Below are 27,340 nucleotides of genomic sequence, written 5' to 3'. Positions count from 1 at the left end.
CCAAGAGGTATGAGCAGTACGGGAAGAAAGTATTCTCATCCCTGTGTTTGGGATTGCATTCAGTTAACACCGCATGCCTCTTGGGCCGCTACACCCACTCTCTCTGTGGGACATGGTCGCGGACGTGCTGCCACAATGTCCGGAGGCGATCCGGACTAAACTCACCCAAGCCCTTGCAGAGGGTCGAGATACGGCACGGTACTCCATCCGGTGTGGGCTGGATACCACGGACTCACTGGGCAGAACGATGGCAACGACGGTGGCGATTCGTCGCCACGCATGGTTGAGGTCCGCCAACTTCTCGGCTGATGTCCAGAACACTCTTATGGACATGCCGTTTGATGGCCGTCGCCTCTTTGGCGACAAGGCAGGCCATGCACTTGAGCGCTTTAAGGACTCGAGGGCTACGGCCAAGTCCTTGGGCCTCTCGGCCCCGCGCCAGCCATCGGCTGCCTTTCGCTCCTTTCGTGGCCAAGGAAGGGGCGCCCCCACATGTGCAGCCAGCCACGGACCGCAGACTACCGTCCTGCGCGGTGGCATACGTGGAAACCGCCGTGGCGGCGGTCGGGGACAACGGCGCGGCCAGTCCACACCTGCCCCTGCAGCATCTGCCTCAAAACCTTCCTAGTCCGAGCTTTCAGGCCCATGTGACGCCAGTGGGGGGCAGGGTTCGTCATCACCACCTCCACTGGCGCACTGTTACATCGGACAGGTGGGTGCTGCAAATCGTCCGAAGGGGCTACTCCCTCCCCTTTGAGGCGACCCCTCCAGCCATGCCACCGCAGTACCACCACGTGTCGGGGATCACTTGGCACTTCACCGAGAGGAAGTTACGGCCCTCTTGGCCAAGGGGGCCATCGAGCGCGAACCAGGGCCAGAAGTAGGGTGTGGTTGTTACTCCCACTACTTTCTGGTACCCAAGAAGGGCAAAGGGGGCCTACGCCCTATCTTGGACCTACGGAATGTAAACGGCTTCCTCCAGCAGGAGAAGTTCAAGATGCTGACACTAGCTCAGATCCTAACTGCCCTGGACCGAGGAGACTGGATGGTAGTGTTGTACTTGAAGGACGCTTATTTTCATATCCCCGTCCTGCCGGGCCACCGGCGTTACCTGCGGTTCACGGTAGGCCACGAGCACTTTCAGTTTACCGTGCTCCCCTTCGGCCTTACCAGTGCCCCACGGGTGTTCACGAAAGTGATGGCGTTAGTCGCAGCTCATATGTGCAGGTTAGGTGTTTCAGTCTTCCCCTACCTCGACGACTGGTTGTAGAAGGTGGGCTCGCCCCAGACAGTCAGCCACCTCCAGACTACGGCCGACCTCCTGCACCTGCTGGGGTTATCCATCAATGTGCCGAAGTCACATCTGTGTCCCTCTCAGAAGCTCCTCTTCATCGGAGCGGTTCTAGACTCAGCGCAGTTTCGGGTTTATTCTCCCGATTGTAGGAGAGTGGGGTCTGCAATCCCATGGCCACCCCAGATTTTTGCTTTTTGCTTCACTGGTTTACGACTTTCCCTGGCTGTGGGCCTGCTAATCAGACCCACAGCCTAGCTGTTCTCTCTCTCAATTGACAAGCATGTACCTTAGGTGCATTTACCAATTGGTACTGGGCCACCTTATCAGTCCCTGTACAGTATACCTTAGGTATCCAGGGCATAGGTGTACCCAGGGCCACCAGGGGCTGCAGCATGTATTATGCCACCCCTGGCTGGCCACCCAAATCTGACACAACTGGCTGCACGACAGCTGGGGTAAGGTGTTGTAATCACCCTTTGCTTTAGATATAGTATTTCTATATCTAACCCTAAAATGGACACATATATTCCTATCAGTCACTCCTATGGCAGGCCTTATCAATCCTGAAGGCAGAGTGCTTGTAATTATGTGAGATGGTGCTCTGGCATGAGCTGAGCCCGTTTGCAGCTTGCGGAACCAAGTCCTCATAGCTGTTCCATGATAACGCTATACCATATACTCTTAAGTGCATTATGAACCTTGCGGTCAAATGCTAACTTTGGCATAGCATTATCAAAACATGTCGAGTAAGGTGTCATACGAATTGGAATACTAACCCCTCGCCAATTCTGGCGACGGGGTTAGCATTCCACCCTTCTAGAGGGACACGACATGTATGTAACTGTGAACCCCGGTTAAAGTTAACTCAAGCCTCAGCATCACAAAATGGATGCTGCCACCATAGACACAAGTCTGACCTCCTGCTGCTGGGAGTCCTTCCAGCGAGGGAGGCCTGGACAAAGGGTTTCCTGTCAGGGCGGTGCCAGCACCATCCCAGACAGGATTTTGTGTATCCCAGGTAGGCAGGGCTGAAAGGAAGATGACTGCAAGTGGCACCCCGGTGCTCACTGTGCATATGCCGGCTCAAACCAGTTCCAGGGGCACACCAGCCCCTGAGCTGGGGAGAAACCGGACAAAGGAGAGGGGTGTAACCACCCCCCTCCTGGTCCCACCCATGGGCAGGACCTAGTCGCGTGCCAGCCCCTTTTCTTAGAATAAAGGTAGGAGCGGGCACCATTCCCAAATTGGATAATCTTGAAACTTGAACTACTTTCCACGAAAGGAACTCTTGTCATTCTCTGAAGACTCTCCCTTGTGGCTAAGGAGTAGCCACCCTGCACCAGCAGGCACCATATAAGCGCTTGCGGTTTGCTGCACGTCCATCCTCCGCATCAAGACTGCCCAGCTCGACGAGACCCGGATTCTCTGCCATCTCTGACCTCTACCTGCATCATCAGCCCAGCTGAGATTCGTGGGTGCGACGAGACCCGTGGGACCGGCTATCTTCAAGACCTGCACGACGCTTAACCAGCACGACCACCGAGGGACCCTCGAGTGGGTGCACTGGGGTTTGAGAAGCCCCAATCCTGAGCAGCTCCAGCACCGAAGTCCAGCCCCCAGCATCCACGAGATCTGCGTGGGGCCCTTCTGCTTCTTTGCTGCTTGCCACGTTGTCTAGTCACTTGCCCGTCGGCTAGTGACCCTCCTGACGACGTACCACGACGTTTTCACCGCTGGTCTAGGTCCTCTAGACTGGCCCTTGCTCCTTGTCCAACAAGAAGTGCCATGGACCCTCCTGGTCCACTCCAGACGCCATTTTGACTCCACCGCGTGGGCTTGCCTTTGCCAAGGTTTGTTGCTCCAATCTTGGATCCAGCATCGCCGACAGCAGACACCATCGTGGGACAGCTCGCACCTCCAGCCTGGACGCCGACAACGCCTCCTGGCCAGTGTGACTGCAGAGTCCAGCGTCACCCACTCACCTGATAGCAGTGACTTCATCCGGTGCCATCCTGGTGCCCACACAATCACTGGCTAGTGATTGAGAACTGAGTCCCCTCTGCTTTCAGGTCGTCTCCTTCACTGATCCAGCCTTGGATCCCACCGAACATCTTCCCTGGTCGCCTGCCAGCAACATCTTCTTTCAGGCTCCATAGACTACAACGAGGATTCCCGACGTCATTTGAACCCTATGCAGCCGCAGCCCCTGGTCTAGGTAACTCGAGCATTTCGGTGCTCCAGCACAGGTTCACTATCCTAGTGTCCAGATCCTTTTTCGTTTTTAGTCTACCTAGTCGGATTCGTCCGGAAACAGTAACTTTAGAACTGCTAGCATCCATAGACTTTGTCCCGCATCCCGCGTAAGAGTTCCCACTCTGCACCTGGGTTCCCTAGGCCTCCTGCTCCTAACCTGAGGGTTCAGTAAGGTAGTCCTAGCGGTCCTGAAGCCTCTGGATCGTGTTACTTACCTGCTAGTATTTCGCATTCCACTTTTAGAGTATATGGTTTTTCGTGCCCCTCGGGCATTTGTGTTATTTGTGCAACTTGCAGTATTTTCGTAAGAGTTTTGCATTGTGCTTAGCTCCCTGACTCATAAAGAGTTCAGGGTAGACTTGTTATTAATAAATATCCTTTATTTTTATAACAACTTGTGTGGTGTCCTTTCACTTGGTGTTCAAGGGGTATATGTGATGGTAAAACAGCTGGCTTAACACGCCCTCTAGAGTTTAGCCTAAAGACTGCTCTTGTCCACGCTACTAGGATAGCTGGTCTAATAAGGTTGACTTACAACCAATCATCAATAAGGGTTGTTTGGTATGATACAAAGTGATCACTAGAATAGTGAGCACTATATATCAGGCCAACTTCTCACATTGGTGAGCAGCGGTTGGGATTTGAGCTTGCTGTTGTTTTACCACACACGTATCCTAAGAATATCATTTGAAAGATCACCAAGGTACATATAACTTAACTTAGAATACTCTGAGTTCTACTGTGTGAGAAGTTGGCCTGATATATGATGCTCACTAATTCTAGTGATCACCTTGTATCAGTCCAAGCAACCCCTTATGGTGATTGGTTGTAAGTCAACCTGATAGACCAGCTATCAGGCAGCCAGATGGAGGAGTCCGGTGGTTCCAAGGATGGAACTAGGAAGAAGGAAGTCCTGAAAAGGAAGGGGACAGAGTCTTGGTCACTAGCCAGTGACGGTGCTGGAACCAGGAGGAAACCAGATGCTGTCGCCGCGTTTAGGTGGAAGAAGGGTCGCTTCTCTCTGTAGCTGCGCGGACCAGGAGCTGTTCTTCACGACCAGGCTGGAGGCACGAGCTGTCCCACGTAGTCTGCTGCTGTTGGCGGTGTCGGATCGTCGATCTGGACAACAGGCCTTGGCTAATGCAAGCCGCGCGGTGAAACAAAGATGGCGTCTGGTGTGGACCAGGAGGGTCCAAGGGGCTTCTCTTTTACAAGGAAGCAAGGGCCATTCTGGGGGACCAGACTAGCAGTATTGAATTCTTCGGGTCGATGTCTCTGAGGGCACAAGCCAGCCGGCAAGTGACCAGACAACAGGAAGGGCAGCAACCAGGAAAAAGGGCCCCACGCAGATCACGGGGCTGCTGGGGGACTGGTCTTTGGTGCAGGAGCTGCGTCGGTGTGGGGCTTCTTAGTCCCCAATGCACTCACTTGAGGAACCCTCAGGGGTCGTGCAGGAAGCGCTGTGTAGGTTTCTTCAAGATGGCCGTCTCCACGTTGCTCGTCGCACCCACGGGTCCCAGCTGTGCTGTGGATGTGGGTAGAGGTCAGAGAGGTCTGGAGGTCCGGGTCTTGTCGAGCTGGGTCGTCAGATTCCGGGAAGGAAGGACTTGCAGCAAACCGCACAGAAGCTTGATGGTGCCTACGAAGCAGGATGGTCACTCCCTGACCACCTTTTGTGTATTTTGGTTATATTAAGTTCCATTCTTCCCTGATTTTAAATCGCTCTCTGTGTCTGGGCTGCCCCCTTACCCTCACTTAATTCTGGAATTCGCACCGCCATTTGGCGGGTCCGGGTCCCTGGGGCTGGAATCGTGGGCGCCATCTTGGCTTGGGGTAAGTGTTTGGAGCGCGGGCGCCATTTTGGAGCGTCCTGACGCTCGAGGTGTCTAGGGAGGCGCCTATTTAAGGCGTTATTCATGTTTCCTCTGCCCTGATCACTGCTACATCTGCGCAGGTCGCGCTGCTAGCGTGCTGCGTTATTTACGTTTTTAAAACTTACCTTTTGTGTATTTTGGTTATATTAAGTTCCATTCTTCCCTGATTTTAAATCGCTCTCTGTGTCTGGGCTGCCCCCTTACCCTCACTTAATTCTGGAATTCGCACCGCCATTTGGCGGGTCCGGGTCCCTGGGGCTGGAATCGTGGGCGCCATCTTGGCTTGGGGTAAGTGTTTGGAGCGCGGGCGCCATTTTGGAGCGTCCTGACGCTCGAGGTGTCTAGGGAGGCGCCTATTTAAGGCGTTATTCATGTTTCCTCTGCCCTGATCACTGCTACATCTGCGCAGGTCGCGCTGCTAGCGTGCTGCGTTATTTACGTTTTTAAAACTTACCTTTTGTGTATTTTGGTTATATTAAGTTCCATTCTTCCCTGATTTTAAATCGCTCTCTGTGTCTGGGCTGCCCCCTTACCCTCACTTAATTCTGGAATTCGCACCGCCATTTGGCGGGTCCGGGTCCCTGGGGCTGGAATCGTGGGCGCCATCTTGGCTTGGGGTAAGTGTTTGGAGCGCGGGCGCCATTTTGGAGCGTCCTGACGCTCGAGGTGTCTAGGGAGGCGCCTATTTAAAGCTGCCCTCTCCCGCGCAGTGGGACGCCGTCGCTCAGCCGGAGTCGTGCCAGAGTCCTGCCCGTCTGCGCTCGTCCGCGTCGAGGTAGCGGGTGCGGGCTATGGACTCTGGATCCCTCCCTTATTAGCAGCCTGTGTACCATGGCGGCGCTCAGGTACGATCGCGCGGCTCTCGTCTCTATAAGAGATAGTCTTCGGGTTTGTAATCATGATCCTCTACTCCCTCTCTCAGGACCTTATGAGTGTACCTGCGGCTATTTCTCTCTGACCTCTCCCATTGGAGTCCGTCCAGTTAGCAGGGTTGTACGTGGTACCCATACGGAATGGTCCGGACAAGTACTTAACATATGGAGTCTGAATGTTAGATCTTTGGTCAAACACCATCAGTCACTACGGGATATGATCGATGCGGACCTTCCCGATATCATCTTCCTGACCGAAACTTGGTTACAGGACGCGGACACTGCCATCATTAATCTGGCTTTCCCCTCCACCTATACGGTGTCTATCTTAAACCGCTCGACGAGGGGAGGTGGTATAGCCATGGCGACTAAATCTTGTTTCCCGGTTGAGTGGAAGGCCTTGGACCTCCCTATGTGTGAAAGCGCATCGTTTAAGGTAAAGGTCAGTCATCAATTCACCTTCAGCGGTGTGCTTATCTATCGCCCACCTGGGAATGACACCGCCTTTAAGGCTGCCCTTGTGGATGTAGTCAGTTCCTTGACCGCAACATGCTCTAATTTCAATATAGTAGGTGACCTAAATATACATCTGGATCAGTCGTCATCTCCTTCCATCAGCTCTTTGCTGGCGGACTTAGAAGCGTTGCAACTTGACCAACTGGTCACCTCCCCTACCCACACAGGAGGACACATATTGGACCCTTTCTTTACCACCTTAGTTCGGGCTAGATCAGCTGACCCGATGGTGGTGGGTTGGACTGACCATCTACTGGTTAAAGTGTCATGTCCCCTTGACACCCCACAACTGAAACCTGCAGGTAAACAGAGTTTAAAGCGAAACTGGCGTAAACTTAAGCTGGAGGAGTTTGTCAGCTTATTGGAGGCACAACCCCTAGGCAAACTGCAGAATGTAGAACAGGGCTATGAACATTTCTGCAACTGGGTTCTTACTGCCCTCGATTCTCTCATACCTCTGCGTTGGGCAAAATGTCATGCGAAAAATCGTAGCCCTTGGTATAATGAGACTCTTGCCGAGCTTAAGAGAACCTGCCGGCAAGCTGAGAGGGCCTGGAGAAAAGCTTTTGACCCCACGTTAAAATCGTTGTACTTTGCCCAGCTTAAGTCCTACCACAGAGCTATTTGTCAAACCCGGGCCGCATATTACGCTGCTGAGTTTTCCAACAGCCCCAACCCCTCTAAGTTAATCTTTAAGGTACTTAAAGACCTGATGGGGAAACGGGCCACCTCGCAAGAAATCTGTACGGACTCGCACTGTGAAAGCCTGGCATCCTTTTTCGTGGAGAAAGTACAGAAAATCTACCGAGGATTCGTACCAGCTGCCCCCGGGGATGCTCCTAGCGAAGTAGAGGTCCTGGTGTCTGAAACCCTGTCAACCCTGCCGACTATGTCTAATGAGGTATTCGACACTCTGAGCCTCAAAATTAAATCAGGCTCTCCCTCAGACCCTCTGAAGCCGGAGTTTTTCGCTTCTCTCCCGCCCCTCTGTCGTGAGCCCATTCTGGAGCTGATCAATCTCTCCCTTAGTGAGGGCGTGGTTCCGTTATCCTGGAAGCAGGCTGTGGTCAAGCCCATCTTGAAGAAACCTAATTCTGACCCCTTGCTCCCGGAGAATTATCGGCCCATCTCCCTCCTGCCTTGGACCGCCAAGGTCACGGAGGCACACGTGAATACCATTCTGTCTGCCCACCTCTCGCGTAACAATATCTTGGACGAGAGTCAAAATGGGTTTCGTGCTCAACACAGCACTGAAACGGCTCTGCTCTTTATGATCGAGCATTTGCGGTCAGTGCTAGATGCGGGGCAGACCGCGGCGCTCCTATTGTTAGACCTGAGCGCCGCGTTTGACACGGTGTCTCATGACATTTTGCTGCGGCGTCTGGAGGAAGTGGGGATCGTCGGGAAGGCTCTTAAGTGGTTCCGCTCATTCCTCTCGGACCGGTTTTTTAAAGTAGCCATTCCACCTGGCCAGTCCTCGTACCATTCATTGGAACTGGGAGTCCCTCAGGGCTCTGCCCTTAGCCCCACATTATTCAACTTGTATGTGAAACCGCTGGCTGCTGTCGTCAGGCAATATGGCCTTATGATGACATCGTATGCCGACGACACGCAGCTGGCGGTGACACTCAGTGGGGACCCTGAGGTGACTGCGCCCAGATTCCGGGCAGGACTGATAGCTGTGGCTAGCTGGATGCGTAACAACTGCTTACAGCTTAATGCCAAGAAAACCGAGGTCCTGATTGTGGGGAAGCAGGCGGAACTCTGGGGAGACCAGTGGTGGCCTCTCGACCTGGGGGCGATGCCCATTCCAGTGGACGAAGTTAAAAATCTGGGGGTATGGCTGGATTCTAACCTTTCTTTTACCAGCCATACAAAGAAGACAGCAGCTACTTGCTATGGCATTCTGCGAGGACTTAGACCAGTCCTCAAATTTTTCGATCCTCCCACACGTCAACTGGTGGTTCAGGCCTCTATCCTCTCACGGATAGACTACGGGAGTGCCTTGCTCCTTGGAGTCAACCAGGCCGAGGCGACTAGGCTTCAGAGGGTGCAGAACGCTGCTGCACGGGCCATTGTAGGTCTCCCGAGACGATGTTCTGTCTCTCCTGTCTTGGCCTCTCTGCACTGGCTTCCGGTCAGACAGAGAATCAAATTCAAGGCTCTCTGTCTGACATTCAAGATTTTAAAGCTTTCTTCTCCCCCGGCCTTGACAGGCCTTATTTCTTCGTATGTCCCCACGCGATCCCTCAGATCCGAAGCCCAGTATCTGGCGAACAAGCCTAGGTTCAGGCTTAGCAGGATGGGAGGACGTTCCTTCCGCGTGCTGGCGGCGGACCTATGGAATTCCCTTCCTGTTCACATTCGCGCCCTTAATAGCTTGACCCTCTTCAGAAGAGCCATTAAAACCCACCTGTTTATCTCTGTTAGCTAATATCCCCCTTTTTCAGCTCTGATCTGTTGTGTTGTTGCATATGATCAGGCGCCAGGACGCCCCTTCGCTGGGGCAGCTGTTGCGCCTAATAAATGTTATTAACATAACATAACATAACATAGGGGAGATTCTTCAGTCATCTGGTGTCCAGGAGGTCGAAGGTCAAGAGTTCTTCGTGGAAGTTGTCAAGATTAATCTAATTGGGAATGGGACCAGCTCCTACCTTTATTCAGCTAAAGGGGGCTGCACTACGACTAGGTCCCTCCCCTGGGTGGGACCAGGAAGGGGGGTGGCTACACCCCCTTTCCTTTGTCCAGTTTCCCGCCAGAGCTGGGGCTGGAGTGCCCCAGCAACTGGTTGGAACCGGTGTATGCACAGGGCACTTGTGTGCCCCAGGCATGTCTCATTCCTTTCTGCCTTGGCCTACCTAATACACAAAATCCTGTCTGGGGTGGTGCTAGCACCTCCCAAGGCAGGAAACCCTTTGTCTGAGCCTCCCTTGCTGGAAGGAATCCCAGCAGCAGGAGGTCAGACTTGTGTCTGTGGTGGCAGCATCCATTTTGTGATGCTGAGGCTCGAGTTAACTTTAACCGGGGTTCACAGCTACATACATGTCGTGTCCCTCTAGAAGGGTGGAATGCTAACCCCGTCGCCAGAATTGGCGAGGGGTTAGTATTCCAATTCGTATGACACCTTACTCGACATGTTTTGATAATGCTATGCCAAAGTTAGCATTTAACCGCGAGGATTATAATGCACTTAAGAGTATATGGTATAGCGTTATCATGGAACAGCTATTAGGACTTGGTTCTGCAAGCTGCAAACGGGCTCAGCTCATGCCAGAGCACCATCTCACATAATTCCAAGCACTCTGCCTTCAGGATTGACAAGGCCTGCCATAGGAGTGACTGATAGGAATATATGTGTCCATTTTAGGGTTAGATATAGGAATACTATATCTAAAGCAAAGGGTGTTTACACCACCTTGCCCCAGCTGTCGTGCAGCCAGTTGTGTCAGATTTGGGTGGCCAGCCAGGGGTGGCATAATACATGCTGCAGCCCCTGGTAGGCCCTGAGTGCACCTATGCCCTGGGTACCTAAGGTACACTGTACAGGGACTGATAAGGTGACCCAGTATCCAATTGGATATGTACCTAAGGTACATGGAGTCCATTTTAACAGAGAGAGCAGGAAGCCTGGGGTCCTGAATAGCAGGATCCCAGGCCAACTAAGTCAAAAACCAGCAAAACACCAGGAAAAAAGTTGGGGTAACCATAGTCAGATATCCACCTTCCTACATACTGAACCAGCTGTTGTAGTGTAACAGGGCTTAGCACACCCTAACTACAACTCTAGCAAGGGATCAGTAGGCAAACCCATAGTGTAGGTAGGTGCATCACTTACACCACACTAGAAGCATGTCTACCCATGGAGAGTCTTCTGAGACTTCCCTAGTGGTTAGTGACCCTCCACAGGTCCTTTCCAGATATGCAGCTCTCAGTTTCCAGGAGATGAGACAATTGTGTACCTCCAGGAAATTGAAACAGGGCTCTACCCTACCACTCCTTTTCTGCTAGGTCTCTTAGAGACATATGATGCTAGGAAAGCTACTCATACAGATGGGAGCATGCCAGCCAGCCTTAGAAGGTACACTTGGTGATCCTGACCTCCCTGAAACTGAGGAAGTAGAGGAGGAGGAGGATGAAGAGGTTCTTTCCTGGGATGAGGCAGACAATGGTCCTGAGCTAGTCAGCAGACTTACTAGGGCCAACGTAGACCTACATAGGGAAGGATATGGGGGACCCCCAGTACTGACCCTAAGCAGGCCTACCTTTGGAGTTAGAAGAGATAGGTCTCATTCTAGGGACTCCAATAGATCTGTGTGCACTCATGCCTCTTCTCAGAGGAGAATGACTTCCCCTCAGAGGAGAGAACATGAGCAAGGATGAAACAGGCTAATCTAAGGATCCAGAGGGAAGAACTTGCCCTTGCCAAGGAGAAGCTTGCCTTTGCTAGAGAGCAACAGTTGAGTGGGGTAGTCCCCACTGGTAGCAGCAATATCCCTAAGGATAAAGACAGGAATTTTGATACTAGACACCTGAGTAAAATAGTGCCCCCCTTTAAACAAGGGGATGACATCCACAAATGGATGACTGCTTTGGAGAGGGCCTGCACTGTCCATTGCATCCCCCAGAGTCAGTGGGCAGCTATATTGTGGCTCTCCTTTGAAGGTAAAGGTAGAGATAAGCTCCTCACTACTAGAGCTGAGGATGCTAACAATTACCAAGTCCTGAAGAATACACTGATTGATGAGTTTGGCTTAACAACTGAACAGTACAGGTTGCTGTTCAGAGACACCCAGAAAATTCAGTCTCAGGATTGGGCTGACTTTGTTGATTGTGCCACTAAGGCTTTTGAAGGCTGGTTACTGGGAAGTAAAGTTACTGATTACACAGGATTGTATAATCTAATTATGAGAGAACAAATCTTAAATAATTGTCAAAATCAGTTGTTGCATCAGCACCTTATTGACTCAGATCTGACCTCTCCCCAAGAATTGGGAAAGAAGGCAGACAGATGGGTCAGGACAAGGGTCAAGCACCAGAACCAGGGTGGTGGCCAAAAGAAAGCAGACCCCAAGGGTAATGAGAACAAGCAAAATGACCAGACGTCTTCAACAGGGCCCCAACAATCTAAAGAGGGTGGGTCCCAGAATTCCCAAAAGAAGAAGAATAATGGTCAGAAGAAACCATGGTGCCAATACTGCAAAAGTAATACTCACTGGTTTAGTGAGTGCACCAAGAAAGGCCCAACTCCTACCACTACTGCCCCTAAGGCATCTGCACCCCCTAGTACAGTTAGTAGTGGTAGTAATCCTCCCAAGGCTATAGTGGGGTTAACCCTGGGAACTGAGGCGGGTTCTGACTTAGTCAGGATACCTACTCAGGCTGTTCTTGTTTGTACTGGGGACATGGATATGACCCCTACAATAAGTCCCAGTACTCTGGGCAAGTACAGGCAGACGCCTTTGATCAATGGAAACATGGCTCAGGCCTACAGGGACACTTGTGCCAGTGTCACTATGGTGACACCAAACTTTGTGGACCCTGAACAGGTAATACTAGGTTCAGACTACCTGGTGACCAATGCTAGCAGTGCCACAACCTCCCATAGTATGGCACTTGTTAATTTCTCCTGGGGAGGGGTAAATGGCCTCAAAAGGGTTGTTGTTAGTTCAGACCTCCCAGTGGACTGTCTTTTGGGCAATGATTTGGAATCCTTATGGTCAGATGTGGAGTATAGGACTCATGTGGAAATGTTAGGTTTATCAGCACATGTCCTTGCTGTGACTAGGTCACAGGCCAAGAAATGCCCAGCTGAACTAGTGCTGAATCCTGGAAGAATGGACCAGACACTACCCAAGAGAAAGAGCAGTAGGGGTAAGGTTGACCCTTCCCCCCTGCCTCAGGTGGAGGATCAGCTATCTCAGGAGACTGACCCCAAGACCCCAGAAGGAACTGTCCTAGAAGAGCTTGAGCCTGAACAGGTTGAGTTTCTTGGGACAGGGGGACCTTCCAGGGCAGACTTGAGGCAGGCACAGTTAGACTGTTCCTCTCTTGAATCCCTCAGACAGCAGGCTGCTGCTGAGGCTGCAGGGAATGCTACAGGTGCCCATAAGGTATATTGGGACGATGGACTCCTATACTCTGAGGCAAGTGACCCCAAGCCTGGTGCTACCAGGAGGCTGGTCATCCCCTTGTCTCTGAGAGGTTTCCTTCTCACCTTAGCCCATGAAATTCCCCTTGCAGGTCACTTAGGCCAGAACAAGACTTGGCACGGGCTTGCCCCACACTTTCACTGGCCTCGTATGTCTGAGGACACTAAAGAGTTTTGTCGCTCATGTGTCACCTGCCAAGCCAGTGGCAAATCAGGTGGCACCACGAAGGCCCCCCTTATACCACTACCTGTGGTGGGGGTTCCCTTTGAAAGAGTTGGGATTGACATTGTTGGACCAATGGACCCCCCCAACAGCATCTGGGCACAGATTTATACTGGTGGTAGTGGATCTTGCCACCAGGTATCCAGAAGCTATTCCCCTTAGGACCACTACAGTTCCTGTGGTGGCTAGGGCCCTGGTTGGAGTTTTCTCCAGAGTGGGGTTTCCTAAGGAGGTTGTCTCTGACAGAGGTGCAAACTTCATGTCAGGATACGTGACTGCTATGTGGAAGGAGTGTGGTGTAAATTACAAATTCACCACACCCTATCACCCACAATGCGCAATGGGCTTGTTGAAAGATTCAACAAGACCCTCAAAGGGATGATAAAAGGGTTACCTGAGAAGCTTAGGCGAAGGTGGGACATCCTTTTACCCTGCCTTCTGTTTGCTTACAGAGAGGTCCCACAGAAGGGGGTTGGTTACAGCCCCTTTGAGCTTTTGTTTGGACAGCCTGTAAGAGGACCCCTATGTCTTGTGAAGGAAGGATGGGAGTTACCTCTCAAAAAGCCTACACTTGACATAGTGGACTATGTACTTGGTCTCCGCTCCAGGATGGCAGAGTACATGGAGAAGGCATCTAAAAACCTGGAGGCCAGCCAAGAACTTCAAAAAGCTTGGCATGACCAAAAGGCTGTCCTAACTGTTTACCATGCAGGACAGAAGGTGTGGGTGTTGGAGCCAGTGGCCCCAACAGCTCTCCAAGACAAATGGTCTGGACCCCACATCATCATTGAGCAAAAGGGAGAAGTCACCTACTTGGTGGACATGGGAACTCCCAGGAGCCCTCACAGAGTACTTCATGTGAATAGGCTCAAAGCGTTTGTTGACAGGGAGGACATGGGCTTGCTCATGGCCACAGATGAGGGACAGGAGGAAGAGAGTGACCCTCTCCCAGACCTGCTCACTCAGAACCCTGATGATGGGTCAGTAGATGGTGTAGTCTTTTCTGACAGCCTCTCTGAGCATCAACAAAAGGATTGTAAGCAAGTCCTTCAATCCTTCAGACAAATGTTTTCTCTGACCCCCAGTCAGACAAACTGGTGCACACTGGAGACAGTCTGCCTATAAAGAGTAAAATCTACAGGCAACCTGACCACGTCAGGGACTGCATAAAAACTGAAGTACAAAAGATGTTGGAATTGGGAGTCATTGAACCCTCAGAGAGCCCTTGGGCTAGTCCTGTAGTTCTAGTGCCTAAACCTCACACCCAGGATGGTAAGAGAGAGATGAGGTTTTGTGTAGACTACAGGGGTCTCAATGCTGTCACTAAGACAGATGCCCATCCAATACCCAGGGCAGTTGTACTGATAGAAAAGTTGGCTTCTGCAACTTTCTTAAGTACATTTGACCTAACAGCTGGTTGTTGGCAAATCAGGTTAGCTGAGGATGCCAAGGCCAAGACAGCATTTTCTACCCCAGGAGGTCATTACCAATTTGTGGTGATGCCCTTTGGTTTGAAAAATGCACCTGCCACTTTTCAAAGGTTGGTGAACCAAGTTCTCACTGGGTTGGATGACTTTTGTGCAGCATATCTAGATGATATTGCTGTCTTTAGCTCCACCTGGGAGGATCACCTGATCCACCTAAGGAAAGTTTTAGAGGCCCTGCAAAAGGCAGGCCTCACTATCAAGGCTACTAAGTGCCAGATAGGGCAGAGTCAAGTTGTATACTTGGGGCACCTTGTAGGTGGAGGCCAAGTTCAACCTCTGGAGAGCAAGATACAGGCCATAAAGAACTGGGCTCCTCCAACCACCCAGACACAGGTCAGAGCTTTCTTGGGCCTGTCTGGTTATTACAGGAAATTTGTCAGAAATTATGGAACCATTGTGACTCCAGTTAATGACCTGACAAGTAAGAAAATGCCAAAGAAAGTTCAGTGGACAGTTAGCTGTCAGAAGGCATTCGATGACCTAAAGCAGGCCATGTGCACTGCACCTATTCTCAAGAGTCCAGACTACTCCAAGCCTTTCATTGTCCAAACAGATGCATCTGAGTTGGGTGTGGGAGCTGTTCTATCTCAGCTGAATATTGATGGTCATGACCAGCCCATTTCTTTTATAAGTAGAAGGCTGACCCCTAGAGAGAAACGTTGGTCAGCTATTGAGAGGGAGGCCTTTGCTGTGGTTTGGGCCCTGAAGAAGTTGAGGCCACACTTGTTTGGTACTCACTTCAAGATTCAGACTGACCATAAGCCCCTCTTATGGCTAAATCAAATGAAGGGTGAAAACCCCAAACTTCTTAGGTGGTCCATTTCCCTACAGGGGATGGACTTTACAGTGGAGCACCGCCCAGGGACTGACCATGGTAATGCAGATGGTCTCTCCAGGTACTTCCACAAGAAGACTCACCTGGTCAAGGTTAGTTTAATGTCCCTAAGTTTGGGGGGGGGGGGTATGTAGGAGAGTGGGGTCTGCAATCCCATGGCCACCCCAGATTTTTGCTTTTGGCTTCACTGGTTTACGACTTTCCCTGGCTGTGGGCCTGCTAATCAGACCCACAGCCTAGCTGTTCTCTCTCTAAATTGACAAGCATGTACCTTGGGTGCATTTACCAATTGGTACTGGGCCACCTTATCAGTCCCTGTACAGTATACCTTAGGTATCCAGGCCATAGGTGTACCCAGGGCCACCAGGGGCTGCAGCATGTATTATGCCACCCCTGGCTGGCCACCCAAATCTGACACAACTGGCTGCACGACAGCTGGGGTAAGGTGGTGTAATCACCCTTTGCTTTAGATATAGTATTTCTATATCTAACCCTAAAATGGACACATATATTCCTATCAGTCACTCCTATGGCAGGCCTTATCAATCCTGAAGGCACAGTGCTTGGAATTATGTGAGATGGTGCTCTGGCATGAGCTGAGCCCGTTTGCAGCTTGCGGAACCAAGTCCTCATAGCTGTTCCATGATAACGCTATAACATATACTCTTAAGTGCATTATGAACCTCGCGGTCAAATGCTAACTTTGGCATAGCATTATCAAAACATGTCGAGTAAGGTGTCATACGAATTGGAATACTAACCCCTCGCCAATTCTGGCGACGGGGTTAGCATTCCACCCTACTAGAGGGACACGACATGTATGTAACTGTGAACCCCGGTTAAAGTTAACTCAAGCCTCAGCATCACAAAATGGATGCTGACACCACAGACACAAGTCTGACCTCCTGCTGCTGGGAGTCCTTCCAGCGAGGGAGGCCTGTACAAAGGGTTTCCTGTCAGGGGCGGTGCCAGCACCATCCCAGACAGGATTTTGTGTATCCCAGGTAGGCAGGGCTGAAAGGAAGATGACTGCAAGTGGCACCCCGGTGCTCACTGTGCATATGCCGGCTCAAACCAGTTCCAGGGGCACACCAGCCCCTGAGCTGGGGAGAAACCGGACAAAGGAGAGGGGTGTAACCACCCTCCTCCTGGTCCCACCCATGGGCAGGACCTAGTCGCGTTCCAGCCCCTTTTCTTAGATTAAGGTAGGAGCGGGCACTCTTCCCAAATTGGATAATCTTGAAACTTGAACTACTTTCCACGAAAGGAACTCTTGTCATTCTCTGAAGACTCTCCCTTGTGGCTAAGGAGTAGCCACACTGCACCAGCAGGCACCATCTAAGCGCTTGCGGTTTGCTGCACGTCCATCCTCCGGATCAAGACTGCCCAGCTCGACGAGACCCGGATTCCCTGCCATCTCTGACCTCTACCTGCATCATCAGCCCAGCTGAGATTCGTGGGTGCGACGAGACCCGTGGGACCGGCTATCTTCAAGACCTGCACGACGCTTAACCAGCACGACCACCGAGGGACCCTCGAGTGGGTGCACTGGGGTTTGAGAAGCCCCAACCCTGAGCAGCTCCAGCACCGAAGTCCAGCCTGTGAGAAGTTGGCCTCATATATAGTGCTCACTATTCTAGTGATCACTTTGTATCATACCAAACAACCCTTATTGATGATTGGTTGTAAGTCAACCTTATTAGACCAGCTATCCTAGTAGCGTGGACAAGAGCAGTCTTTAGGCTAAACTCTAGAGGGCGTGTTAAGCCAGCTGTTTTACCATCACATATACCCCTTGAACACCAAGTGAAAGGACACCACACAAGTTGTTATAAAAATATAGGATATTTATTAATAACAAGTCTACCCTGAACTCTTTATGAGTCAGGGAGCTAAGCACAATACAAAACTCTTACGAAAATACTTCAAGTTGCACAATTTACACAAATGCCCGAGGGGCACGAAAAACCATATACACAAAAAGTGGAATGCGAAATACTAGCAGGTAAGTAACAAGATCCAGAGGCTTCAGGATCGCTAGGACTACACTACTGAACCCTAAGGTTAGGAGCAGGAGGCCTAGGGAGGTCGGGTGCAGAGTGTGCACTCTCACGCGGGATGCGGGAAGAAGTCTATGGATGCTAGCGTTTCTAAAGTTACTGTTTCCGGACGAAACCGACTAGGTAGACTAAAAACGAAAAAGGATCTGGACACTAGAAGAGTGAACCTGTGCTGAAGCACCGAAATGCTAGAGTTACCTAGCCCAGGGGCTGCGGCTGCATAGGGTTCAAGTGACGTCGGGAATCCTCGTTGTAGTCTATGGAGCCTGAAAGAATATGTTGCTGGCAGGCGACCAGTGAAGAAGTTCGGTGTGATCCAAGGCTGGATCAGTGACGGAGACGACCTGAAAGCAGAGGGGACTTAGTTCTTTAATCACTCGCCAGTGATTAGGTGGGCACCAGAATGGCACCGGATGAAGTCACCTCGACCAGGTGAGTGGGCGACGCTGGACTCTGCAGTCAGACGGGCCAGGAGGCGTTGTCGGCGTCCAGGCTGGAGGTGCGAGCTGTCCCACGATGCTGTCGGCGATGCTGGACTCAAGATTTGAGCAACAAACCTTGGCAAAGGCAAGCCCACGCGGTGGAGTCAAAATGGCATCTGGAGTGGACCAGGAGGGTCCAGGGCACTTCTTGTTGGACAAGAAGCAAGGGCCAGTCTAGGGGACCTAGACCAGCGGGGAAAACGTCGTGGTACGTCGTCAAGAGGGTCGCTAGCCAACGGGCAAGTGACCGGACAACGTGGCAAGCAGCAAAGAAGCAGAAGGGCCCCACACAGACCTCGTGGATGCTGGGGGGCTGGACTTCGGTGCTGGAGCTGCTTAGGGTTAGGGCTTCTCAAACCCCAGTGCACTTACTCGAGGGTCTCTCGGGGGTCGTGCTGGTGAAGCGTCGTGCAGGTTTGGAAGATGGCCGGTCCCACGGGTCTCGTCACACCCACGAATCTCAGCTGGGCTGGATGATGTAGGTAGAGGTCAGAGATGGCAGGGAATCCGGGTCTCGTCGAGTTTTGTATTGTGCTTAGCTCCCTGACTCATAAAAAGTTCAGGGTAGACTTGTTGTTAATAAATATCCTTTATTTTTATAACAACTTGTGTGGTGTCCTTTCACTTGGAGTTCAAGGGGTATATGTGATGGTAAAACAGCTGGCTTAACACGCCCTCTAGAGTTTAGCCTAAAGACTGCTCTTGTCCACGCTACTAGGATAGCTGGTCTAATAAGGTTGACTTACAACCAATCATCAATAAGGGTTGTTTGGAATGATACAGAGTGATCACTAGAATAGTGAGCACTATATATCAGGCCAACTTCTCACACCGATCAGCGGGTTCGGGATATTCAGGCTATGATTCCGATCTTTCAGCCGCTATCCCGAGTGTCGGTCAGGTTGACGCTGCGGCTTCTGGGGCTGATGGCCTCTTGCATCCTTCTGGTGCATCACGCCAGGTGGCGGATGCGGGCTCTGCAGTGGGACCTGAAGTTTCAGTGGGCCCAGCATCAGGGCAACTTGTCCGACCATGTCTTGATCTCGAAGGGCACTGCAAGACAGTTGCAGTGGTGCTCACAGACCGCGATTGGGTCAGCGGCAGATCCCTCTTCCTACCCCAACAGGAGCACGTAGTTGTGATGACGCGTCCCTCCAGGGCTGGGGGGGCCACATGGGAGAGGCGGAGATCAGAGGCCTCTGGTCTCCGGCGGAGTACCGGCTCCATATCAACCTTCTGGAGCTGCGGGCGATCCGACTTACACTGAAGGCATTCCTCCCCTCTGTCCAGGGGAGTGTAGTGCAGGTGTTCACGGACAACACCACCGCCATGTGGTACTGCAACAAACAGGGCGGGGTGGGGTCGTGGACCCTATGCCAGGAGGCTCTGCGCCTCTGGCAGTGGCTGGAACATCAGGGCGTGACCCTGGTGTTTCAACACCTGACAGATTCTCTGAACACCAGGGCGGACGAACTCAGCCGTCGGTGCATGATGGATCACGAATGGCGTCTGAACTCTGACGTGGCGCAAGGCCTCTTTCAGCAGTGGGGAGAACCTTGGTTAGATGATACTGGTATCCCGAGCTACTCAGTATGTCTGTCGATGCCCTGATTCGTCTGCCTCTTCAGGAGGACCTTCTGTCGCAGCAGCAGGGGACGGTCCTCCACCCGAACCTGTCCAGTCTCCACCTCCATGCTTGGAGATTGAGCAGCGACAGTTGAGGCCATTTGACTTGCCTCCTGAAGTTTGTACTGTGATTCTGGCAGCCAGGCGTCCCTCCACAAAGTCGGTATATGCCTGCAGGTGGAACAGATTTGTGGCATGGTGCACAGCAAAGGCTGTGGATCCTCTCTAATCCCCTCTTTCTGAGGTTCTCCTCTTCCTTCTTTCTCTTGCCCAGCAGGGCTCTGCTCTGGGCACTATCAAGGGCTACCTTTCTGCCCTTTCAGCCTTTTTAAGGCTACCTGCTCAGCCATCTTTGTTCAAGTCCCCAATTGTAAATAGGTTTTTGAAGGGCATCACACACATGTTCCCTCCTGTTCCATTCGTGATGCCTCAGTGGGACTTGAACCTTGTTCTTACTTATCTGATGTGCGCTCCCTTTGAGCCACTTCATAACTGTCCTCTCTGCCATCTTACTCTGAAGACTGCTTTCCTGGTTGCCATCACCTCTGCCAGGAGAGTGAGTGAGCTCCAGGCTCTTTCCTCTAAACCTCCTTTCCTTTCTGTCCATCCGGACAAAGTTGTGTTGCGGACAAGACCCTCTTTCCTGCCCAAGGTAGTCACAGCCTTCCACATCGGGCAGTTCATCACCTTGCCCACCTTCTTTCCGCCTCAGCATCTCTCAAAAGTGGAAGAGAGCCTCCACCGTCTGGACCCAAAACGTGCGCTGTCATTCTATCTCGACCGCACACGCCAGTTCCGGGTGGATGACCAACTCTTTGTTGGTTACGTGGGCGCTAAGAAAGGTTGGGCGGTGCACAAGCGGACCATCTCTCGGTGGATCGTCTTGTGTATCAAGGTATGCTACTCCTTGGCTAAGAAGGAGCCTCCTGTTGGGCTGAGGGCCCATTCCACTCGGGCCACGGCCGCTACTACTGCCCTGGGCCGGGGAGTACCCTTGCAGGACATCTGTCAGGCAGCTACGTGGGCCTCGCTGCACACATTCGCAAGACACTACTGCCTGGACAGCCAAGTCCGGAGGGATGGCTTCTTTGGCCGTTCCATCCTCCAGGACTTTCTGGTGTGATTATTGGTTCACAGACCCACCACTGGGGTTGGTATTGCTGGGGTATCTATTCTAAGGTAAGGAATCTAACACTAACCTGTTTCTTTCAGATGCACAAGTTACTTACCTTCGGTAACAATATATCTACAAGAAACAGTAGTTAGTATTAGATTCCTTACCGACCCACCCATCCTCCCCGTTCTGCGAACCGATATCTAGGGTTAAGGTCATCCCCTTTAAGGGCCCTAGTTTCTTGGCACCAGTGTTGGTTTTTAGCATGGCTCTGCGTTTCTGGCGCGGAAAAGCTGTGTATAAGATCCGACGTCAGCGCGCAAGGGCGGCGTCTAAGTCCTCTGGCAACGTCATCCCGGCACCCACGACGGACACGGAGCCGCAGACGACGCCTAACGACGCGCAAGGTCACTGCTACGCAAAAGTTTCCGGATCTAGGTGACGCCTGAGGATATTCTAAGGTAAGAAATCTAATACTAACTACTGTTTCTTACAGATATATCGTTACCGAAGGTAAGTAACTTGTGCGTCATTTGTATGTCAATTCTGCACATGTAGTGCTGTAAAAGCAAGTCCATGCTTGTATCTTTTCACACTGCACTAAGCTCCAGCTCAAACAAATGTGTTCTTAGTTTTCCATATACTGTGAAGGTCACCAGGTCAGCTTTCAGTGTCTGGTCAGAATGCAGTCAGTTCGTAAAGAACTCCTCCTTCCCAACCTGGAGCTTAAATATGACAAGAATGCAGTCAGCTGGAAGACATAATGCTGGCTGAATGAGCAGCAAAGCTCTCGTGGACACTGAGGGACAAAAACTGATACAATTATGGAGCACTTACAAAAATATCTTGCAACTTTTACAGGCTCAGTCTATTGTCACCTAAAACAAGTGGGTGGAGTGTTGCTTCAAAATTGCATGTCACATTGCAGCACGCAATGCTCTGCCTCTGCTCCTGCTGCAGCAGAGATAGGGCGAGCAAATCAACTTTATGTACATTCTCAAGGAGCAGTGTTTATGGCTTGCAGCACTCTGCGAGTAACGGAAAGATGAATGCACATGATGCGGTCACTAATGGAGTATTAAAAGTAACTTAAGGGCAAACATGCAGTTGCGTTGAGGCAGCTTCTATGCAGGATGAGATTCCTTTGGTTTTCAGTCAGAATGCTTCTGTTTACGATCATTCATTTATTTTCTTTTGCCTGTCTTCTGTTTGCAGACGGAGCATTGCGGCCACGTTTTCATCCACTATCAAGCTAGCATAGGCCAGTCGTGTGAACAGTGCCAATCCAATATCTGGCCCATGGACAAAGTGTACCTCTGCAGAAGTAAGAATTGAATTGTTTTTTACCGGTTTCTGCCATAGTAAAAACTGCTACTGTCTGTCGAATGTAACTAATGTCAAATATTTGTGAAAGACAAGCCTGAGAGGTGAGCCTGTTCTTGCTAGTTAATTAGAGACAGTAAATTCAATTCAACCTAATGTTTAAGTCCTGTAGGTGAGTGAAGAAATAAATAATGAAGCCTGTCTGAGCAGTTAAAGAAAGTAGCACATCACTTGCTGCTGCTTTGGCGCCAGAACATTTTATCTGAAAGAGACACGTTAATTGATAGATTCCTTACCTTAGAATATCCCCAGGCGCCAGACTGGATCCGGAAATTTTTTGCGTAGCAGTACCCTTGCGCGTCGGTAGGCGTCGTCTGCAGCTCCGCGTCCGTCGGCGGCGTCGTGGGCTCTGTGATGATGTCGTCGGAGAACTTAGACGCCGCCTCCACGTGCTGACGTCAGTTCTTCTTTTTTCCGCGCCAGCAGCGCAGATCCGGAAAAAGTGGTACCGTAGTCATTTTTTGACTAAAACTTTATACGATCCTTTTTGATCATTCTATCGAGTCTTCGACTCCGAACGGTGCCAGTAGGGATGCCAGGTTTTAAGCCTTGTGAGGATTGTGACCGACTTATGTCGGTCACGGACCCTCACCGTCTGTGTCTCCACTGTCTCGGCGTCGATCATGACGACAAGACCTGCTCCGACTGCCGGGCCCTGACTTCGAAAGCTAGGCGGGAGCGGTCCCGCAAGCGACTCGAGCTCCGGCAGTCGGCCCCACGCCGTGAAAGGTCCCAGTCCGGACGGAGGTCGAGGGACCGGTCGCGGGAGCGGAGCCACCATAGCTCCGGCAGTCGACATCACTCCTCAGGGTCGAAGTCGTCAGGTAAGCACAAGAAGTCGAAGAGACGTCATCGCTCTTCCGACTCCCCCCCCCCCCCGACCCTGGCACGACGCGGCCGGGGGTTCGGGTGACACCACCCACGCGGCTCCGTCGGAGTCGCGGGCGTCGCGTCCGGCCCCACACCCTCAGGTCACTGGGCCACACGCGACGCCAGAGGAGATTGAACGTTTCCTCTTGGCCATGAGGTCTCTCACTCCTCCGACGGGCTCCGCGGCGTCTTTGGGCCCAGCGGACCCGTCTGGGGGCCCTAGCGGGTCGGGGGCTTTGGCCCCGACGCCGTCCTGTGCTTCGGCCCCGACGCCGCCGGCGCCTTAGGGCTCGGCGCCGCAGGGCCCCACTGGATCCGGGTCGTCGCCGGTTGACCTAACGACCTCACCGGCGCCGGTCCCTCAGGTGTCACTTTCAGCGCCGTCTTCGGGCGGCGCCGTCCCCGATGCCTCCCTCGATCCGGTTCCAGCGCCGCTCTCGACGCCGTTTGGAGAGTTCTACTTCAATGAGCCGGCCCCATCATTTGACACCCCTGATAACCAGGAGATGGATGATGAGGAATATTGGGAGGGGTCTGAGGACCCTCTGACACGGGAGTGTCAGTCCTAGGAGGACTGGACAGGTGGACTTGGGGATGCCAGCGGTCTGGACACCTCGCCAGACACTGGTTTTGTCTCACCTCCTACCGTGGCTACAGAGGAGGGGGCAACCTACAGTGTGGAGCTGACGTGGGCGGCCAAGACCTTGGGCCTTGAACTCCCCGTCGCGGCCGTGAGGACTAACCTCCTCACTGAGGTCCTTAAACCTCAGTCAAGCTCTGCTGAGCCTCTGCTGCCGTTTAATGAGGCCTTGACCGACGTTGTTTTGGGCACTTGGTCCAGGCCCGCTACAGGTTCGCCTGTAGATAGGAACGTGGCCAGACGCCACCGCCCGGCCCAGGGCGACCCTTGTGTTCGAGGCATGTGGGCTGCTGAATTCATATCTGTGCATAGATCGCCGCCTAGTGTTGGGTCCGGATGATTGCACATTGTTGTCCTGGAAGAGTCTTCGAAGTATCACAAGATAGGTGGCTCCTCCCCTGGACTACAGTGCGCATGGGCATCCTCTCCATCCCCAGATTGTTTTTCTCCGCCATTGGGTTCGGATGTGATTTCCAACTCGGAGTTCGGAATCGATATAAAAACTTTTCTAAAAGGCCAAAAGGCCTGCGGGGTCATCGGTATAGTTATTCGATCGGTGCAGACAACTTTCTTTCTGTTCTTTTCTACTCACAGCGTCGAATCGGGCCACGCGGCCTTTCTTCGACACCAGGGGCCTTTCGTCGATGGAACGAAGTCCGTTCAAAAGATGCCCCAACTGTAATTCTAAATTCCCACACATAGATAAACACCCTGTGTGTAACAAGTGTTGATCACCTGAGCACAATGAAGCCGACTGCTTAGCTTGTGCGCAGTTTCGTTCAAAGAAAACACTTCGGGTTCGAAAAGCAGCGAGGCAGACGATGCAGAAGCCAGCGCCTGACCCGGAGAACATCTTTGAAGACGACGAAGAAGTCGTCGAAGCTGAGGACTCAGACCAGCAGTCGGAGCAGGGGTCGGAACATGACTCCGACTACTACATCGACGAAAAAGACGACATCGTCGAGGTAGGGGACGACGATCAAGGTATCGGAGCCGTCGAGGACGACTCCGGCGAGGACGTGGGGCCAACCGTGAGTACGGAGCCCAGTACATATAATGAAACGCTTCAATCGGCTCAGGTCGAGGCATCGCCGGAAGGCCTTAGCCAAGATCAAAACATCGATTCTATAGCCCCCCAAGTAATGAGAATAAGCAAAATGACCAGAAGTCTTCAACAGGGCCCCAACAACCTAAGGAGGGTGGGTCCCAGAATTCCCAGAAAAAGAAGAATGATGGTCCTAAGAAACCATGGTGCCAATACTGTAAAAGTAAGACTCGCTGGTTTAGTGAGTGCACCAAGAAAGGCCAAACTCCTACCACTACTGTCCCTAAGACACCTGCACCCTCTAGTACAGTTAGTAGTGGTAGTGTACCTCCCAAGGCTATAGTTGGGTTAACCCTGGGAACTGAGGTGGGTTCTGACTTAGTTAGAATTCCTACTCAGGCAGTTCTTGTTTGTACTGGGGACATGGCTATGAACCCTACTGTAAGTCCTAGTACTCTGGGCAAATACAGGCAAACGCCTTTAATTAATGGAAAAATGGCTCAGGCCTACAGGGACACATGTGCCAGTGTCACCATGGTGACACCAACATTTGTGGACCCTGACCAGATCATGCTACGTTCAGATTACCTAGTGACCAATGCTAGCAATGTCACTACCAATCACAGTATGGCAGTTGTTAATTTCTCCTGGGGAGGGGTAACTGGCCTCAAAAGGGTTGTAGTTAGTTCAGACCTCCCAGTAGATTGTCTTTTGGGCAATGGTTTGGAATCCTCACTGTGGTCAGATGTGGAGTACAGGACTCATGTAGAAATGCTAGGTCTCTCCTCACATGTCCTTGCTGTGACTAGGTCACAGGCCAAGAAATGCCCAGCTGAACAAGTGCTGGATCCTGGAAGAATGGACCAGACACTACCCAAGAGAAGGAATGGTAGGGTTAAAGCAGAGCCGTCCCCCTTGCCTCAGGTTGAGGATCAGCCCTCTCAGGAGGCTGACCCAGAGACCCCAGAAGGAACTGTCCTAGAAGAGCTTGAACCTGATCAGGTTGAGTTTCTTGGGACAGGGGGACCTTCCAGGGCAGACTTGAGGCAGGCCCAATTAGATTGTTTCTCTCTTGAACCCCTCAGACAGCAGGCTGCTGCTGAGGCTGCAGGGAATGCTACAGGTGCCCATATAGTATATTGGAAAGATGGACTCCTATACTCTGAGGCAAGAGACCCCAAGCCTGGTGCTACCAGGAGGCTGGTCATCCCCTTGTCTCTTAGAGTTTCCTTCTCACCTTAGCCCATGAGATTCCCCTTGCAGGTCACTTAGACCAGAACAAGACTTGGGACAGGCTTGCCCCACACTTTCACTGGCCCCATATGTCTGAAGACACTAAAGAGTTTTGTCGCTCATGTGTCACCTGTCAAGGCAGTGGCAAATCAGGTGGCACAACAAAGGCCCCCCTTATACCACCACCTGTGGTGGGGGTTCCCTTTGAAAGAGTGGGGATTGACATTGTTGGACCAATGGACCCCCCAACAGCATCTGGGCACAGATTTATACTGGTGGTAGTGGATCATGCCACCAGGTATCCAGAAGCTATTCCCCTTAGGACCACTACAGCTCCTGTTGTGGCCAGGGCCCTACTTGGAGTTTTCTCCAGAGTGGGGTTTCCTAAGGAGGTTGTCTCTGACAGAGGTGCAAACTTCATGTCAGGATACTTGACTGCTATGTGGAAGGAGTGTGGAGTAAATTATAAGTTTACCACACCCTATCACCCACAATGCAATGGGCTTGTTGAGAGATTCAACAAGACCCTCAAAGGGATGATAAAAGGATTACCTGAAAAGCTCAGGCGAAGATGGGATATCCTTTTACCCTGCCACCTGTTTGCTTACAGAGAGGTCCCACAGAAGGGGGTCGGTTACAGCCCTTTTGAGCTTCTGTTTGGGCATCCTGTAAGAGGACCCCTATGTCTGGTGAAGGAAGGATGGGAGTTGCCTCTCAAAAAGCCTAAGCTTGACATAGTGGACTATGTACTTGGTCTCCGCTCCAGGATGGCAGAGAACATGGAGAAGGCATCTAAAAACCTTGAGGCCAGCCAGGAACGTCAAAAGGCTGTCCTAACTGTGTATCATGCAGGACAGAAGGTGTGGGTGTTGGAGCCAGTGGCCCCAGCAGCTCTCCAAGACAAATGGTCTGGACCCCATACCATCATTGAGCAAAAGGGAGAGGTCACCTACTTGGTGGACATGGAAACTCCCAGGAGCCCCCACAGGGTGCTTCGTGTGAATAGGCTCAAAGCATTTGTCAACAGGGAGGACATGGGCTTGCTCATGGCCACAGATGAGGGGCAGGAGGAAGAGAGTGACCCTCTCCCAGACCTGCTCACTCAGAACCCTGATGATGGGTCAGTAGATGGTGTAGTCTTTTCTGACAGCCTCTCTGCCCATCAACAAGAGGATTGTAAACAGGTTCTTCAATCCTTCAGGCAAATGTTTTCACTGACCCCCAGTCAGACAAACTGGTGCACCCATGAGGTGGACACCGGTGACAGTCTGCGTGTCAAGAGTAAAATCTACAGGCAACCTGACCACGTCAGGGACTGCATAAAGAAAGAAGTCCAAAAGATGTTGGAATTGGGAGTCATTGAACCCTCAGAGAGCCCTTGG

At 51.8% G+C, this 27,340-nt stretch overlaps 1 protein-coding gene across 9 annotated transcripts in view; it reads left to right on the top strand.

Moving 5' to 3' along the window:
* The window catches only part of MYO9B (myosin IXB), a 443,882-nt gene that overhangs the window by 362,772 nt on the left and 53,770 nt on the right, over positions 1–27,340 (top strand). For all 9 annotated transcript variants that reach the window (XM_078671320.1, XM_078671318.1, XM_078671314.1 and 6 more), the window contains one exon: positions 22,003–22,111. In XM_078671320.1, coding sequence (XP_078527446.1) covers positions 22,003–22,111 — 109 coding nt within the window. The remainder of the gene's footprint in view (positions 1–22,002; positions 22,112–27,340) is intronic.

Source organism: Lissotriton helveticus, chromosome 12 (genome assembly GCF_964261635.1).
Source record: "Lissotriton helveticus chromosome 12, aLisHel1.1, whole genome shotgun sequence".
NCBI classification, from domain to species: Eukaryota; Metazoa; Chordata; class Amphibia; order Caudata; family Salamandridae; genus Lissotriton; species Lissotriton helveticus.
Note: the sequence above shows the minus strand (reverse complement) of the source record. Positions and strands in the feature narration are given on the sequence as shown.